Below are 18,986 nucleotides of genomic sequence, written 5' to 3'. Positions count from 1 at the left end.
CCTGCAGATGTGCTGGATAGATGGGTGTGGAGGTTGTGCTGTGCTTGTACACGCTGGTGCTGGGTTGGAGAGCCTGGCACTGCGTGATGGCGACGATGGGGCATTTCCTTGTGATTATTATAAACTTGGCCAGACATTGCCATGTTCTGCTGAAACTGCTGAATATTCAGAAATCTTCTCCCCAGCAGACAGGTCGATTTACTGTGTCTATGTATACAAAGACGAAATGATGTGCACCAGCTCTCTCATACAGTACAGGCAACATAAACGGGCAGGGACTGAACTTCCTTCTTTCAAAGTATATTTACTTCACTCATTAACTTCTTTTGTTTTGTTTTGAAAGCCAATCACAGGACTATGGGTTGGTTTTGTTTATGCAACGCCCCTCAGTTAAGTCCAATTTTTATTAATGTGTAAGTGCAAGTTCTCTGCCAGGAAACTGCAGCTCTGCTGATTAGGAAATGCACATTCATTTCCCTGGCAAGAACTGTAAGGCTTGTTCAGTCGTGACAATTATACAAGGCTGAAGTTAGCTTCTTATTCGGCCAGCTTCTTATTCACTTCATATTCATGCTCCAGCTTCTTATTCAGAAAAGCTTATATTTAAAGGAGTAAATCAATTTGGATCACTGATTTCACATCAAAATAAGACTAAAGGGGGTCCCTTATACAAAATGCATTAGTATTTTGCCTGACCCTACAAGGTTATGGGCATGAAATCAGGGGGCAAAGTGGGCCAAGTCACCATATTTTATCATTTTGAATAAGTAGCTGCAGATTTGCAAGGGTTAAATGCCGTTGGGTCACCAATTTGACAGTGGGGAATCAACACGGGGATAAGTTACATATAAAACACATGTCTTTTTTCTGGCCCAATGCTGTTTTGGGCATGCAATCAGGTTGCAAAGTGGGCACAGATAGCATTTTGAGCATTTTGAATAAGTATCTGCAGTTTTTCAAGGGTTAAATGCAGTTGGGTCACCAATTTGACAGTGGGAATCAACACATGGTTGTCAGTTACATATAAAATATCTGTTTTTTGCCTGGCCCAACGCTGTTTTGGGCATGCAATCAGGTGGCAAAGTGGGCACAGATAGCATTTTGAGCATTTTGAATAAGTAGCTGTAGCTGTGCAAGGATTGATTTTTTTAATTAAACATTTCAACAAAAATAAATCCTAAATCACTTTGTCCAAAATAAAATAGACTATATACAATATCAAGGGGAAAAATGGACCAATAGGAACAGTGTCGGACTGGGGCATGAAGGGCCCACCGGGGGAATTCAGTGATAGGGGCCCACTATATTGGGGTGTGGCCAACTTTAGGAGTGGGTGTGGCCAGTAAAGGGGGTGTGGTCAGGCTATGGAGGACAACTTATAGCACTATTTTAAATGTGCACCTTTTGCATTAGACCCTGCCCATTCTACTGGTAGGGAACTACATGGGACCCATTAATAAAACACTTGTGGTTTGGAAGAAACTCCAGTACCAGCTCCTGTCGTCTCCTAATGCACCAAGACAGTTACTTATGATAAGTGCATCATTTGGTTACCTCCAACCCTCGCCTCATATGTTGTTATTGCCCATCATGTATTGAGCTTATTAAAAGCCATTACAAGGGCTACACAAACCAAATAATAACATCATCAATTAGAAGACATAAACTGCACAATTAATTTTTTAGTACAATGGTTACCAACCTGTTGTTGCTGTGACATGTCCTGGAATAAAAGTCAATTCATAAAAAAACAAGTGATTGTAATTCTCAACTAATCTCAGTGAAATCCATCTAATTTCATTTTAAATACGGTTGATATATGCCTATAATACTTTCACTATATCACCCCTAAATTCTAAACAGGACAACCATCAAAAAGAATGCACAATAGGCAAAAGGAAAAATATATAAATATAATTATGTTCTCCTATGCATGTGCCTTTCTACACTAACATACAATATAGACCAACATATTATACAACCCTGAATGATTATATTTTCAACTGGATGCAATTGGAATACTAGACTACATGAAAAGCACCCTTCATTTGCCAGATCTTGTATACACAGTCTGATTATTAAAATGACTCTTTGTTATAATTATTTTTTAAGGACTCTTACAGAATATGCCACTCGTCAAAGACCATACACACAGCATCAGTGCTACTACGGTTGCGTACTTCACCAATGAATGCTTGTTGAGAAGGGAAATTTTAAAAAACAAAAAAATGAACAGAATACAGCCCATCCAAAGCCTGTCACATTTATTCCATATATGCTGGTATGCTGCCAGTGTTGTATGAAAGAGAATATAAATATCAAAGGACGGGCGCAAATGGGGGAAGGGTAAAGAAACACAAGGATTGGGTCAATGAATAAGTCAAGGGGAAAACGGTCCCAAAGTCATTAAAGGATGTTGGTCTTCTAGTTCCACCTATACCGATGTCCCAGATGGTAAACTTACATCAATGTGACCTTTTCTATTCCATACAGTATTTGAATAATGTGTCCTCTTGCTTCAAAAAGCACCACCACGATGTACTTTTACTCCCCTCTAAACCTGTTTCTTCTCCTCACCAGAGTGCACATATGGGAGATCAGGGAGAGAACAGAGAAAGATCTCATGGTGTTTTACGTTCTCTATTTATTAAGTTAAAACATGGGGTTAAAAACACTCACATTTTGTATGTTAAAAAGGTATCTTTCAGTCCATATGTTTCCTCGATCAAACGGCAGTATCCAGCTTCTGTATCCCAGCCACGATCAAACTGGCTGGGCTTCAGATAACCCGGGGAAACTCTGCAGCGTCAGAGGGGGCGTGGTCTATTGCGTCCAGTGTTGCATGAACCTATGATGACCAAACTGACCTTGGATCAGTATGTTGATATCAGGACGTCCTCCTCCCCTGCTCAAACTGCTGAAAAACACACTACCGCGCCTGGGCTCTCTGCATCTGCGCGGTAGTGTGGTTACAGGAGATGTGACCGCCGCCGCCATCTAAACAAAGTTCAACATCAAGCTCCGCCCTAACAATGGAGGGGGCGGAGCTTCAACCCCGCTGGGCCTACCGGTGGATTGACCGGCTGTCCGGCGGGCCAGTCCGAGGCTGAATAGGAACGAAACTTCACATTATCATAACACTCAATTCTTCTCCTACAATCCTTCCACAAAAACTACTGAATCACTTCACAAATGAGAATTATATACATCAAAAGAAACATGACATTTTGTAACACGATTCTCTGCATTACACCCCGTCACCAATCTATATTGCCACCCACGCTCCCTTTTTAGTCAGGAAATGAAAACAAACTTTAAATGTATGTAAAACCTTACTAAAAAAACGATTTCCACAAAATCTAATAGTGAAGGAACAAGATAGATAGTGAAGAATCAAGAGACTGACAGATGTTAGCTACCACTTAGGGATGTCAAATTCTCCACCAGAGTCTACCCCAGCTCGCAGCATACATCCGGCCCCTCTCCATTTCACTTATTTTCCAAACCTCAAGCAGAATACTATCCCCGACCTGACTACAGGGAAGGGTTTTGCCCCTAATGGACACTAAACACAGTGCTTTCCACGTGTAAAATCTAACAAACGCTCTAACTAAAAAACGAGTGCTTAACTCAAAATCCCCACACCTTTTGAGCACTCCATGCACCCAGTCATGGTAACTAAGCCCCGAAAGACAGGGAAGGACTAAGGTGTGGGACACTCCCTTGTAAACCTCTACTGTATATTAAAAGGACACTGAAGCAAGAAGTTGTCCATTTTCCACCTCCCTATAACCTTTCTCCCGTGGGCAACGTAGAGCTCTAGTGAAACGCAAGCAAAGTGAGATCTCTAAACTTTGGAGGAATCCGCTTGGAATTCACTAAAGACACACCCTACGAGCACATATCACCTGGCAATCCTTTGCTAATAGGGGCGCATCAAAGTGAGTGTGCAAAATCCTCATTTCCAACACCCTCCTAGAGGAGTTGTTTGACTCACCCACTTTGATCTGCCATTTCCTTGTCACCTTCAACCCTGAACCACATAGGCCATGAGGTATCCATGCTTTACTCGAAGATATTTTACGGGACCCTCATCCAGCCATGCGTTGAGAAAGGAGTGTACCCACTCGAAGGCTAGCCCCTCCTATGTGCCGTTCAGCAGAGACAAGCAAACAGAGTCCTGCCCGGCTGCTCTAATTGTGTTCTAAACACAATCAGAGCAACCGGGTAGCACACTCTCCCGGCCTGTCTCTGCCGAACGGACCTGCACATAGTGTGCAGCCGCAGGTAGCCTTAGCTGTCAAATTGGGGGCGGGGACTAAATCGCTTCCCCCTTAATCGCCCCAGAGAATCCGCCCCTGAGAAGAACAAAGCAGGGCCGATAGAAAGCGGTAAGCTGGGTAAGCAAGTGCCATGCCGGAGAGGTGCTTCCCCCACCTGCCATCCCACCGGCTGTCCTCCGGCCCTGCTACAGAATAGAAAAAAAATCACTTGTTGCGTTGCCCAACGCCCTCCTCTGTGTTCCCTGCTAACTGATAGTGTTGGGGCGTAACGTCAACACGCCCAACACTTTCAGTGAAGAGCCGCACAGACGAGAGTGCCGAAGATAAGAAGACAGAAGAGTATGACAAGAAGAGGAAATGACCATAGAAAGGTAAGTAAAAACACAGGGGAAACTGTGAAAATGCAGGGAGGGAGGACACTGTGAAAATCAACAGAGGAGAGAAACTGAAAATACAGGGGGGAACCTGTGAAAATGCAGAGGGGTGGGGAGAGTGAAAATGCAGAAGGGATGGAACAGTGTGAAAATGCAGGGGGGGAGGAGAGTGTGAAAATGTAGGTGGGGGGAGTGTGAAAATGCATGAGGGGGTGTGAAAATGCAGGGTTAGACAGAGTGTGAAAATGCAGGGGGAGGAGAAACTGTGAAAATGCAGGAGTGGAACAATATGAAAATGCTGGGGGGAAGTGTCAAAATGCAGGGGGGAAGAGTGAAAATGCAGGGAGGCACAGTTGGATAGTGAAGGAAGGGGCGCAGTGTGATGAACGAGGTCACAGTATGATGAAAACGTTAATTTTTGTCTTCTATACTTTTCACCGAATTAATTTGCTAAACATGTAAAATTTTATTGCAAAGAATACATATTCTTCATTTAGATTATTCATTTAATAATAAATGTACGCTGTTTAATGTACTTATTTATATTATTCTCTTTATGAAAGTTTATAATATGATTTGTATTAAAAGGAGAAATGCATTAGTGAATGAACAAGTAATTTATAAAAGAGGAGGACCCATATTTATTTTTTGCAGTTCAGTGCCAGACATGCTAACACCGGCCCTGGAACAAGGAGTCCTGGAAGTGATTATATGGTCCCACAAAGCCCTGATCTCAAAATGAAAGAGTCTGTCTGGGATAACATGAAGAGACAGAAGGATTTGAGCAAGCCTACAACTGGAAGCAGAGGCGGAACTAGCAAGCTGTAGGCCCCAGTGCAGGGAAGCAGGGATGAGAGTACCAGGGCCCTTGACCCTCTGCATCTGCCATACAGCGAGCCCTATGATCTCCATGGTCCCCCGGTGCACTGCACTTGCCGCACCAGTGGTAGGCCAGCCACTGGTGGAGAAAAAGGTAGGTTAAAGGAGGGGACAGGTGTGTGTAAAGCATGTGGGCACTGCCCCCTCCTTTACCCTACCCACTGGACAGAGGGGGCGTATATGTGAGTAAAGCATGTGGGCAGAGGCTCAGAGTGTACATGTGTGAGTAAAGCTACTGAACACAGGGGGCATGTGTGAGTAAAGCATTTGGGCTTTTCTGTAATGACAGTGCTACAGGGCTCCTTTCCTAGACTACAGGAACCTTGTAGCACCAAATTACTGTATCCTCTAATGAGGATATCTTAAATTATTCCTTGCCTTGCGCTTTTCCCCTGCTAGACACGCCCCCAATGATGCACAACTATGCTCCAGTGATATGGCAACACCCCATTTGATAGTCGACTATAGGGAAGCCCCATGAAGTTGCTCTACTGGGGCCCAAAATTCCTCTTGGCGGCCCTGTGTACATATAGTGGTCGAAATGGAAATTTAGAAGTGGTAGTATGGAAAATTGAAAAAGTAAATGGAATACCAGCCAACTTCAATATATATAAATATATGTATAGGAAGTGGAGCATAAATCTATAAATCAGAAATTGCTGAAATACAGAAATACAAATAGGCTGATAACTTTGAAAGGTCTATCATTTTAAAAACATTACCCCTATCTATAATCATTAATGTTAACTTCCCTCACAGCACCATTTTGCTTAATATATCTAAACAATAGTAACTCATTTGGGGATATAAAATCTTCTGTTTTCAAGTATATCAGATATTTAAAACAGTTTACCAGGTGTAACCCATGATTGCCTGTCGTTGGCTTCCTTATCAAGTGCAACCAAATTCATCTTATTTAATAGGCAACCTGGTATTTACAAAACTTGTTCTATCATCTGCATATATTTCTTAACTTTTCCCAATTTATAATCCATGGGAGTTTGTGTTCCTCTATTTAACAAAAGGGAGCAGATATTACAGTCTATCATAGAACACCTGTATCCACTTTACATATTTTTGTCCAATGCCCATCTTTTTCAGGACCACCTACAGGTACTGCTATTCAATGGCATCAAAGGCTTTGGTTGTGTCAAAGGAACCTATCACCCTGGAGTCCTTATCTATGTGATTAACTTGCAGGTAATCGAGAACTAACCTTAAAGTAGCTTTAAAGGTAGTAGCTCTCCTTTTGGGTAGCCTCAGTATACATACTGTATTAATCAAGGCACCATTTAATTTAACTGTGCTTAATACCATTCTGCTAGGAAATCATCAAAAATTGTTATTTTATACTTTGGATGACATTTAATGACTATAGTTACCTACTGCTGAATGATCTCCAACATATAGTGCAGATTAAAAAGCTAGGTAGCTAGGTAGTGGAATATCTCTGAGGTATGCCTCAATATCAATTTGTGGAGCACTTAATAAGGATGAATATAATCTGTCATACAAATCATTGACACATTAATTTATCTAAGTGGACTGGGTTACTAGCTGTTCTTCGCTATTTTTTGCTCTGCAATTGTGACTGTTCCCTAGAGAGAAAAGACAGACTCTTACTCACACAATCCCCACTCTCAAACCTGTGTGCCTCATATAGAAATTAAATGTTTTTTTGCATCCTTTGTAGTCATTAATTTATGTATGCATTTTGCTTTCACTATGGCGTTACATATGTCACACAATGGTTAATCTGTATACTGTGTCTACAATCTCCTGATATCAAGCTCTGCCTGAATTCTGTCCTTCTCATTATTCTTATTATAAATGGATTTGATGTGAAATGTCGACAGTCAAAATGTCTAAGTTCAGTTAAAATGTTGACATGTAAAATGTGTACAATGTTGTAATATGGACATTCAAAAATGTTGACTAGATGTAAACAAATTAAAACAACAATACAATGGCATACTCCCCTCTCAAACACCTAACGAACTCTAATACTGCCAGCCTTGGCTGGCACTAGAGAAATTGGGGACACAAAAAATGAGGGATCACCCAGATTTTACTATTACCTGAACTAGGCTTTGCCAGCCTGGACTGGTGGCACTAGAGCAGGTAAAACCCGCAGTGTGAAGTCCTCTAGCCATAATGCCAAAACAGCCCAGGCAAAGGGCTGGATTCCCTAGGGAGATCGGCTCTGCAACAAAAATGAAAAATATGTCCGCCCCCCTAGGTTAAACCAGCCCTGTATTAGGACTCTTTCCACACCCCTGGGAGGTGGGTGTGGGGTAATAATAATTGTTTCAATTTTAATAACCATTTTGTCCCTGGTGCACTTCAGGTCCCAGCAAGCCCAGACTCCCATTAAGTGTTTGGGCATGCTGGTGCTTGTAGTACTACAAGCACCAGCATACTATGGCTGCCACGGCATGCGGGCACTTGGGACCTGTAGTGCTCAAGGAAAAATGTAAATAAAACACACACAAGTGGAACAATAATTTTATTTTAAATAAAAACACCCGTACACTGCCCTCATTCACCTAGATCAAGACTCTTCGTCTGTAATAAATCCAGGCATCATTAACTTTTCGAAAATAGAAAATTCTCATATGGATGCAAGATTAGCTTCTAAGAGCTCTCGGTGGATCAGTCATATATATAACATGGGAATTTCCCACAGCTTGAATTTAGGGCTTACAAACTTGAAAAAGACTAAATGGAATGTGCCTCAGGTCTTACCTTTCACTGAAAATGTGAAAAAGATGCACTTGTATCTCGATGAGAAACAGCAGGCGTACCACAGACAGTTATCTACTGAGCCTTTGTTTAAAAACTGGGCATTGTTTGCAAAGGTCATCCCTGGTACAGGTGATGTTATTCATTTAGAATGGAAGGAGAAGTTTCCAAGGTGTTGTTAACTAGCTTTTCTTCCAAAGATGCTTCGGATCTCCACAAAGATGTTGCCCTGGCGTTTTCCAAGCTTGAGAAGAAGCTCTGCTGGTACTTCACAAGAATTGAAATCCAAGGAAAACAAGGTAAGAAACTTCAAGCAATGCAAAGTGCAGTGAAACTTCTTGCACAGAAGCATGAACAATATGGAGCAGCTGCATGTTTGTAAGATCAGTTGCTTTGTCACATTTCAGAGGTTCTGATTGTAGATGCATTTTTGCTCAGAAATGTGCAGCTACAAATCGCAATTTGAGTGGACTGTATTGCCTGACAGACAGGACTTTTGTACTAACTGCAGGAAATGCTAGGAGGTATGTCAAGCTCACCTGTCCTGACTTCTTAATGTTTTTTGTTTTTTTTCAAACCTTCTGTCCCCTTTAATAAAATATTCTGCCTTAATATTCTAGTCTGTTTATGCTAAATGGCTATGTCCCTCCCATTTTCCATAAGAACTATGTAAATAAGTCATTTTACTTACAAAAAAATTGCAAGATAGTTTATTGATAATATTGTATAAATAGGAAAACATTTTAAATGTCCTCAACCATCGAAAATACATTAAGTATTTTCTTATATTCTGTATGAAGTAAATCCATGTTGTATGATTTAAAATATTTTTTCATTAAATGATTAAATAAAGTTCTGTTTCTGTGAATTAAAAGTATACTAGCATATCAGGTTATCTAATTTTATGACTGCCTACTCCTTTTTTGCGCTCGATACAACCAAAATCACTCTGCACATGCCCAGAACCGGGACATACGCGAGTAAATGCAGCCTTGTATGCTCGGTCTTCAAACGCAAAGGACACATACTTCAGCCTTTTAGTGAACAGGGCAGGTAAGGGGCGTTTTACTGTAGTCAATGTACAATAAGGGCGTGCAAAAGTCACGAGAACACAGCCACGTCCGAATCAAGCTCTGGGCATCTCAAAGTTACTTGTTTTTTTGCCATAGGTCTTGCTCCAGCTAGAAGGCTAGTCTAAGTTCTGATCACTAGTGATAATAGTCTCGTATGCATGCTATAGCATGTGCTTGCAACCAGGAGCAACTGTAAAAATGTATTTTATGTTCAGTAAACACTAATAGCATTCTGTGTATTTCATGAGAAAAAATAAGAAAACCTGAAAAAAAATTTTTTTTGCAATTTTATCATTAATGACTTTATTATTAATTGGTAGCTTTCATTTATATATTTTTAACTGTGGTTTTGGAAATTTATAATCCACATAGGCTTTGGTCATATCCTGCAGTGTCTTGTGTAGTAGAACACAGCAGACCTACACCTGAATTCAACAGCGCAGTTATGTTGAGATATGTGCCTTGATGAATTTGGATGTGCGGGAACCTGAATTCATGTGTTTTAAACCAGGTTGCGCTCAGTATTTGTGCCTTGATGAATCAGGGCCCTCATGTTTAATTTAAAAAAAATACATTCAAATGTGGGTACCCTTAAGCTACATTGCAGACATTGCATATAGCAATTTGAATAGGCAGTATTTTTAGGAGGAGATTGTTTATTTCTAGGAAAAAAACTGACACGCAATCCTGAGTTAATATATTTTTAGCATCCTATCAAATGTTAGCTATCATTTTCTAGAATGCACTAGATAAATGATAGCTGTAATCTGACTAGTTGCTATGGGCAACACCTCCACTTTTTAGTTTTAGGCTGTTTAGTAAATCTATACCTTGGAGTCTATCAGAAGGAAGCTGCTTGAAAATCCAGTTGGTCCACATGCACGTGCGGTCATCAGCCAACTACTGGGTATTACATATGAGAGATATTAGTGATTTAGGACATACTGTATCACATATAGTGTATGCTAAATGAGTTACATCTATGTCCTCCCTAGTGTTAAGAACCATCAGGTATTAGATGAAGCATTGTTCTCTTCTCTTACCATGACTGAATTTCTAACACTCTCTTGCTGCAGCTTCCTCTCTGCTTAACAGATATAGTTGCTTGCTTGTATGTTTTTATATTTGTATTGCTTATTCACCACAGAATGCATTTGACAGACAGGTGTAAGTCCAGAGGTAATTCTGCTTGTTTTACACTCAGCTTTAAGGGAGAAGGGAAAATCATAAGGGTAGTAGAAAAGAAGAACCTAAGAGAAGAAAAAAAAGGGGTGAAAAAGACAATTTGGGAATCCGAAATGGGACTAAGCAAACAATACTAAACATCCTTGGTAGCCAGAAGGTCTACAAGGGGGTGAAAAGAGAAATGTAAGGGATCCCTATATCTGTACAATTATCTGGAATGTCATTTAATATATGATGAAGCTTTAGGTGGGATTGAATAGAACCTTGTATTCTGTTGTAGATGTGCAAAAATATTTCTAGGTCCATCTCCCAACCTCTGGTGTAGTTTAAAAGCACTTGTTGCCTGTGTTCAAGCACACAGAGTAAATTTGTGATGCTATTTTTTGCTAGGGGCACTACCAGTCTCAGTAGAGCACAACTGTAGTCCCATTTATTGGGTAGGGACATAATAAAATGTTTAACATATTAATACATCCTCAGGTCATGGGTCTGATCATTAAACTATACCCCCAAGAGCTCTCCACATCAATCATATAAGAAAACTCTGCATTTGAGGACCTTTCAGTATATGCCAGTACTGGAAATCCTTTTTGCTGGAGCCCAGTGTAAATCCTTCGTTGTTCAAATAGACTTTCATTTGTAAGCCGTCATCACTTCCATTACAAAATCACATTCAGGTCACACTCAAGTGCTGTCATTGAGATAGTTAGTTTGTAGTTGGGTAAGTTAAAATAGACATCAAAATTCTTTGCAGAACACTGAATATAAAAAAAAATGTATAAATCACTTTTTTGCGCTGTGGTTTCCCAAACAAGACAAAATTGAGTAAATATTATAACTATAAAAATAAATATAGTAAAAAAAAAAAAAAAAAAAACAGATATGAATATACTTATTGTTGTTGATATGATATTCGATTCCTTTCGGACGATCATAAAAAGTTTTCTCGTTGACAATAGTGTTTGTACTCTTATTTAAGGGTGTCTGATTTTCCTCAATTATTGGAATTGAGACATCCTTTCCCTCCTCCTTAAATAAGAGTACAAACACTAAGAAAAAGAGGGGACATAGGGGTGGAAATAATAAAATTAGGTTTCTTAAGCTTAAACAGAAATTGAAGGCTAGAAAGCTGCTAGCCAATGGTAAAGCTGCTTCTGATTCTACCTATTCAGACATACCCTGTAATGTTTTTAACCTAAGCTCACGCAAGCTTAGTCAGGAAGAACTGTCACTTCTCTCAAAAGGCCTAAAATTTGCACCTACTTCAGGATTGGACCCCTTTAGAACTTTCTTAGATCTACAGAAATTTATCAGAAAGTTAACTATTAAGACATTTTTTCCAGATGAAAAACAAAAATCTTGACCCTGTAAATAAAAATCTTGACCCTGTGAATTGTAATTTGGATAAACAGACCAAGTTTAAAAAACCTTCAACATTCTATCCATTACACATCAAGGGCCCATATATAGAGACCTTCGGCAAACTTGTGGCTGATGAATTAAAAAACTTGTATGAAAAGAAAGAGAAAATTCATCACAATTTGTCACATAAAGAAAGACTGGCACTAAAGGGACTTCAGGATGACCCTGATTTAGTCATTAAACCTGCCGATAAAGGGGGAGGGGTTGTAATCTTAAAGAAAGCTGACTATTTAACAGAAATTAACAGACAATTGACAGATAATAATACCTATTGTAAATTAAAGAGTGACCCCACAAATAGGATTAAGAAAAAATTTGAAAATTGAATTACCAAATATGAAAATATGGGTACTATTGATAAAGAGATGGGTGATTTTTTGAGAGGACACTCGCATACCACCCCTTATATATATGTCCTTCCAAAAATCCACAAAGATTTAGTTCACCCACCAGGCCGCCCCATTATTTCTGGGGTGAATAGTCTAACAGCCAATTTATCTGCCTATATTGATTATCATCTACAGCCTCTAGTGCAAAACAATCCATCATATTTAAAAGACACTAGAGAGGTGTTAAATCATCTTGAGAATACCCCTTGGAGCTCTAATATGTACATAGTGACAGCCGATGTCACTTCACTGTACACTTTAATCGAGCACCAAAGGGGCATAACATCAGTTAAATTCTTTTTGGACAAATCCACCATAGATGAGAATTTAAAGAACTTTCTCTTGGAGGGAATTAATTATTTCAACAATTATTTCTATTACAAAGGAGAATACTTCCTCCAGAAGACAGGAACAGCTATGGGTACCAGGTTCGCTCCGAGCTATGCCAATTTATTTATGGCGCATTGGGAACATCTTTTTATTAATGATAGACTCGGAGCGAGCCTGGTATCTTGGAGTAGGTATATAGATGATATACTGTTTGTCTGGAATGGGGACAGATTCTCTTTGGACATCTTCTGCTCTAGCCTAAATTTTAATGATTGGAACATTAAGTATACATTCAATGTTAGCAACTCTTCAGTCCATTTCTTAGACTTACATATCTATATAGAGAATGAGAAAATACATACACAATGCTATCAAAAACCCACAGATACTAATGCACATATCCCACCTTCCAGTCAGCATCACCCAAACTGGCTGAGGGGAATTCCATATGGACAGTTCCTCCGTATTAAAAGGAACTGCACAGATGATACATCCTGTACTATACAGATGGATAAAATGTATAAGAGCTTTCAAAGTAAAGGATATGATGATCAACAACTTAACAAAGCTAAAGAAAAAATTAAAATGATTGATAGAGAGTCCCTTTTAGAATCTTCCAAAAAATGTAATGAAAAGGACTTTCAATTATCCTTTATCACTAATTACAGTCATACATATAAAAAGATGGAACATATTATATCTAAATTCTGGCATATTCTGGGGAAAGACACACACCTTGCAGAAATCCTTCCAAACAAACCCTCCTTTATATATAGAAAATCGCAAACCTTAAAGGATAAACTAGTCAAGGGAGCTTTGGTTGAGTCTCCCAGACAAGGGAGGATCAAGTCAAAGGGATTTTATCGCTGTGGACAGTGTCTTCCCTGTAGACAAATCACCCATAGTAACAGCAAAATAGAAGAATTTATTGTTTATAACAATTCGTACAAAATAGATTCCTTTATCACATGTCACTCATGCAATGTTGTTTATATAATAGAATGCAAATGCGGATTATGTTATGTGGGAAAGACATTACGTCCCCTGAAAAGACGCATATATGAACACATTCGGAATATTAAATTAGGATACGAGCAACACTCCCTATCCATGCACTTTAAAGACCACCACGGATGTGACGTTAGGGACATAAAGAACTTTATAGGTATAGACCTAGTGCAAGGAGATTGGAAATGTAGAGATCATCATCATCATCATCATCATCATTTATTTATATAGCGCCACTAATTCCGCAGCGCTGTACAGAGAACTCATTCACATCAGTCCCTGCCCCATTGGAGCTTACAGTCTAAATTCCCTACTATAGACACACACTCACACACAGAGACAGACAGACAGAGAGGGAGAGACTAGGGTCAATTTTTTTGATTGCAGCCAATTACCCTACCAGTATGTTTTTGGAGTGTGGGAGGAAACCGGAGCACCCGGAGGAAACCCACGCAAACACAGGGAGAACATACAAACTCCACACAGATAAGGCCATGGTCGGGAATCGAACTCATGACCCCAGTGCTGTGAGGCAGACGTGCTAACCACTAGGCCACTGTGCTGCAATATCATATTCCCATACCGGGAGTCGAACCCGGGCCGCCTGGGTGAAAACCAGGAATCCTAACCGCTAGTAGAGATATAAGTAATAAATTATCTCAGAGAGAAATTATGTGGATATTTAGGCTTAATACCTTGATACCAACTGGATTAAATAAAGATTTTGAGTTGAAATGCTTTTTAGAATGAATTAACTCCACCTATATTCTTTTCTCTCTTTTGCTTATCTTATTCCAGGAATAACTACATTATTATTGTATTGTATAAGTTTAATATAACATGAAGTATCTGATAACTAGCTAGTATATATCTTTCCTTTTTATGACAAATTGGATGTTTATACAATGGAAACAATGTTTGTTTAAAATTGGCGCTTCCTTATATCTTTGGACCCGATCATGTGATCACAGTGACCTATAAAAGAAGACAGCTTGCTATGTTCATTACCTTGAGAAAGATCCAGTGATTAGGATCGAAACTAGTTGGTGATTGCTGCTGTGTTCCTTCCGTGTATGCCGGCCAAGACGGGACTCGCTCAGACGGGGATTCCAGTGACTGTTCAGCGTGTAGACTTGCTCATTTAGAACTGTGCAGCTATTGGGACGTTACTGTTCTCCTGTGGATAATTCTCTGTGTACACGATCTACCCGCTGGGATGGCTTACATGTGATATGCTGATCACTAATTACTCCGCGGTAGGATCATGTATGTTTTTATTTAATAAATGTTTTTAGCTACAACCTAAAAGGTATACCTCTTTCTTCCCTATATTTACTGAGAAACTTTGGAGAAGAAAGGAGGAGCGGAGATTTATACTCTGAAGTTCCAATTTTAAAGAATCTACATTGTAAGTAGATTGAATTGTGGGGTATCCCACATCATATATCAACTTGGAATAACAATTTTGTTACCTATGGTGAAATATTGATTGAAAGCATCAACATTGGGATTGGATATTTTTAACTTTCATATATGTCATTTGAATTTAGAAATATACATCGTTGTATTCTACAGTATTACACTATTGTATATTCTTTTTCTTTTCATATGGCCTGATTGTCAACGAGAAAACTTGTTTATGATCGTCCGAAAGGAATCGAATATCATATCAACAACAATAAGTATATTCATTTCTGGGTTTTTTTTTGTTTTTTTTACTATATTTATTTTTATAGTTATAATATTTACTCAATTTTGTCTTGTTTGGGAAACCACAGCGCAAAAAAGTGATTTATACATTTTTTTTTATCTGTTATTTATACCTAGGTGTTAGGTTGCAATTCACTGATTTGCAGAAGTGGTTTATACAGCGCTGTAAGGGTATTACACATTCTAGAACACTGAATATAGTTTTTTACTTTTCTCGTCTGATATTCTATTAATCATGTACATAATTTAAACAATCCTTTCTATCTATTAAGTAAATTAAAGCATGGAAATTAATCATTGATGTAGATAATTTCCAAATGCTAGAATTTTAACAATATAGTTATAATTATGTTAATTTTAAATAATCCTGTCAATAGTCCTATTCCTTGGAAAAGCTTCTGCTGAAAGTGTAAGACGCAATATATAGTTCTCCCACATGAGGGCTCTACAGCATCAACATCATATTTTTACATTTAAATGGTGAAGACTCAGAGAAACAATATTTTTCATGAAACACATAGTCTTCATCTTAATTTTATATTTTGTACATTGTAGTTCTACATATTCAAAATGCTTACAAATGTTTTATTTTGCATATTTTATTCCCAAGCACACATTCCAAAAATATATTTTATTCGATTTAGGATGTAATTCCCTTTTGTACATTCCAGCACATGTGCTGGACCTGCCCCAGAGTATGTCATATTTGGTTCAAAATATAAATAAAACACTGTCTTTTGACTTTAAACTCCCTCTGTTGAATTGTTGCAATAAACAAATAAATAATTTAATATATTTTTTTTATTAACCTTTAGATATAAGATTTGTCTTGCAACTGATTGTAATTTCAGTTTTGGTGAACTGTAAGCTAAAAAACTTTTTTTTTCCCAAGCATGTACTTGTGAAGAAAGCTGATGTTCTCTGACTTGCAAAGTGTACTTCATAACTACAAAACGACAGATTCACAACAGATATTTAAATATTATGGGTCTCTATGTAGAGTGGAGTGTGCAGATAATTCACCTGGTTTAAAGTACTAATGATCAATTTAATGATTTATTTAATGGCAACATATTAAGAAGAGGATGTAATCTTCCACCGAACAGATGCATATGGGCCTATATATTATATAATTCACTTCTCCCCAGCATTCAAGTGCTATAGCTGTCTGAGAGACTTTCCTACTGTATATATGTTTGTCCTGATGTGCATCATTTTATCCACATTGAACCTTATTTTCTATTTTGCTGCCCAATCTCCCAATTTATCTAAGTCCCCTTGGAAGGAAAAGGCATCTTGTATCTTTCTACTAAACTATATAATTGTATGTTATTTGCAAATAGAGACAGATATTAACATCAACTTCTATATCATGAATAAACAAACTAAAGAGCATTGGTCCCAAGACAGAACTATGTGGTATGCCACTTACCAATGAACCAGTGATAACTATTCTCTGGACACAAATTTTTAGCAAGTTTTCTAATAGTCTTTCATTACATTTAGCACCTACAACTATGTTTTTAGTTTACCTGTGGGTATTATTATTATTATTATTATTATTATTATTATTATTATTATTATTATTATTATTACTAATGTCCTTTATTTATAAGGTGCCACAAATGGTCTGCAGCAACATACAGAGAGTATACAATAAGATATAACGTGCAAAAACCGGGCAAAACATTAAAGGCAAAAACAGTACAATGACAATATAGGCAAAGCACTACAATATAGACAAAACAATATAACCAGAACTAAGGATGTGGGAGGGGGATAACATCTCCCTAAAACATGAGTCATGGGAAGAGGGGGGAAAAAAATGAGTAAAACAGCACTAACTGAACCTGTACTCAGTAGATTGGGCACAGAATACTTGATTAGAATACTTGATTGTCAAAAGTAGGGAAGGCGTAGGCATGCTTGTGGCAAGGAAAGTAGAGGAAGAAGGACACAAGGGGATAGGGCTCTGTTTGCGAGAGCTTACAATCTAAGCAGAGGGTCAGACAAATGGGGGTGAAACAGAGGGTGAGACAAGGGTAGTAGGGGTTAGAAGTTAGAAGGAGAGCTCATAGGCTTTGATGAAGAAGTGGGTATTAAGAGCCCACTTGAAGCTTTGGAAGGAGGTAGAGAGCCTGATTGGGAGAGGGAGGGAGTTCCAGAGGAGGAGAGCAGCACAGGAGAAGTTTTTCTAGCTTCTACAGACTCAGTTAAGTAAGAAGGGGGAATGTTTAATTTATTGATACAAACGTAATGTGGACTGGGGTTGGGAACTTTGACATATAACAACACAATATCATTATGCACATAATTTAAGAGGGGCTTAAAGGCTGTCATAAAGATATACATTGTTATATTTTATACTTACTGTAGTGTAACAGTGTACAAAAACGTAGTGAGATAGTATATATCAGAATATGGTAATAAAAAATTTCAGTGTATAAAAAACATCATAGCTATTCTTCCTTTCAATGGTTAGTGAATATTACCTCTTATAATCAAGACTATGGGACTGATTCATTAAGGATCTTAACTTAAGAAACTTCTTATTTCAGTCTCCTGGACAAAACCATGTTACAATGCAAGGGGTGCAAATTAGTATTCTGTTTTGCACATAAGTTAAATACTGACTGTTTTTTCATGTAACACACAAATACTTGATAGCTTATTTGTACACTGAAATTTAAAGTTGATATTTGTGTGCTACATGAAAAAACAGTCAGTATTTAACTTATGTGCAAAACAGAATACTAATTTGCACCCCTTGCATTGTAACATGGTTTGTCCAGGAGACTGAAATAAGAAGTTTCTTAATGAATCAGGCACTATATTCTGAAAATCAAACTAGTTCCTTACAGAGTAATTGAGGTGCTGTTCTCAGTTATAATTTTTTACTAGTGATTGATTTCTTGAAATTGGACTGCATACAGAATTATTATTGTGTAGATTCATCAGTGGACAGAAACCAAACCATGATTTGCAAATAAAATTAAGCAAAAGCAGTATACATGATCAAAGATTTTGTAACGTTATATCCTGGAACAGATAACACATATAACTCTATGAAAATTTTAAGGATTCCTCCAAAATAAGAGGTTGATAAAAAAACTCAAAGGTTAGTTTTATATAACAGTTTTATATAACACTACTTACATTATTTGTTTCCAGGTAGAATAGTGCAGTGTTCAAGAATAATTCTGTGGTGACAAATGGGAGTGATGGGGAAATACTCCGGAGAGTGGCTCAGCTCTGAAAATGCTGCATGCAGAGTCTCTATAGCTGAATTGCTCTTGTGTGATAGGGGAGTAGCATTTCTTCTTCACTGCCATGTGTCACATCAGCAGCAATTCTGCTCAATGTACACTAAGTTTTTCTAGCTGGAAAGTGTCCTATTTAAGCATTACCATGAAAGGCACCCTTTGCCAAATCCAAAACCGAATTCTGCATTCAGTGCATCCATACTTTTCTCTACACCCTATTTCTGTCTCTCGTTAATGGTTTATAGTCACAGGAACCTTCAATAACATATTGATCTGAATAATAATAATGACAACGATTTAGAGAACTCTGTAATGCTTTAACCTTATT

At 38.2% G+C, this 18,986-nt stretch overlaps 1 protein-coding gene across 1 annotated transcript in view; it reads right to left on the bottom strand.

Annotated features, from left to right (window-relative positions):
* The window catches only part of OTULINL (OTU deubiquitinase with linear linkage specificity like), a 79,434-nt gene extending 79,131 nt beyond the window's left edge, over nt 1–303 (bottom strand). Inside the window, exon 1 of the mRNA XM_075212909.1 lies at nt 2–303. Within this exon, the coding sequence (XP_075069010.1) occupies nt 2–143 (142 nt within the window). The 5' untranslated portion in view covers nt 144–303. The remainder of the gene's footprint in view (nt 1) is intronic.
* Between the last annotated feature and the right edge of the window lie 18,683 nt (nt 304–18,986).

Source organism: Mixophyes fleayi, chromosome 5 (genome assembly GCF_038048845.1).
Source record: "Mixophyes fleayi isolate aMixFle1 chromosome 5, aMixFle1.hap1, whole genome shotgun sequence".
NCBI lineage: Eukaryota > Metazoa > Chordata > Amphibia > Anura > Limnodynastidae > Mixophyes > Mixophyes fleayi.
Note: the sequence above shows the minus strand (reverse complement) of the source record. Positions and strands in the feature narration are given on the sequence as shown.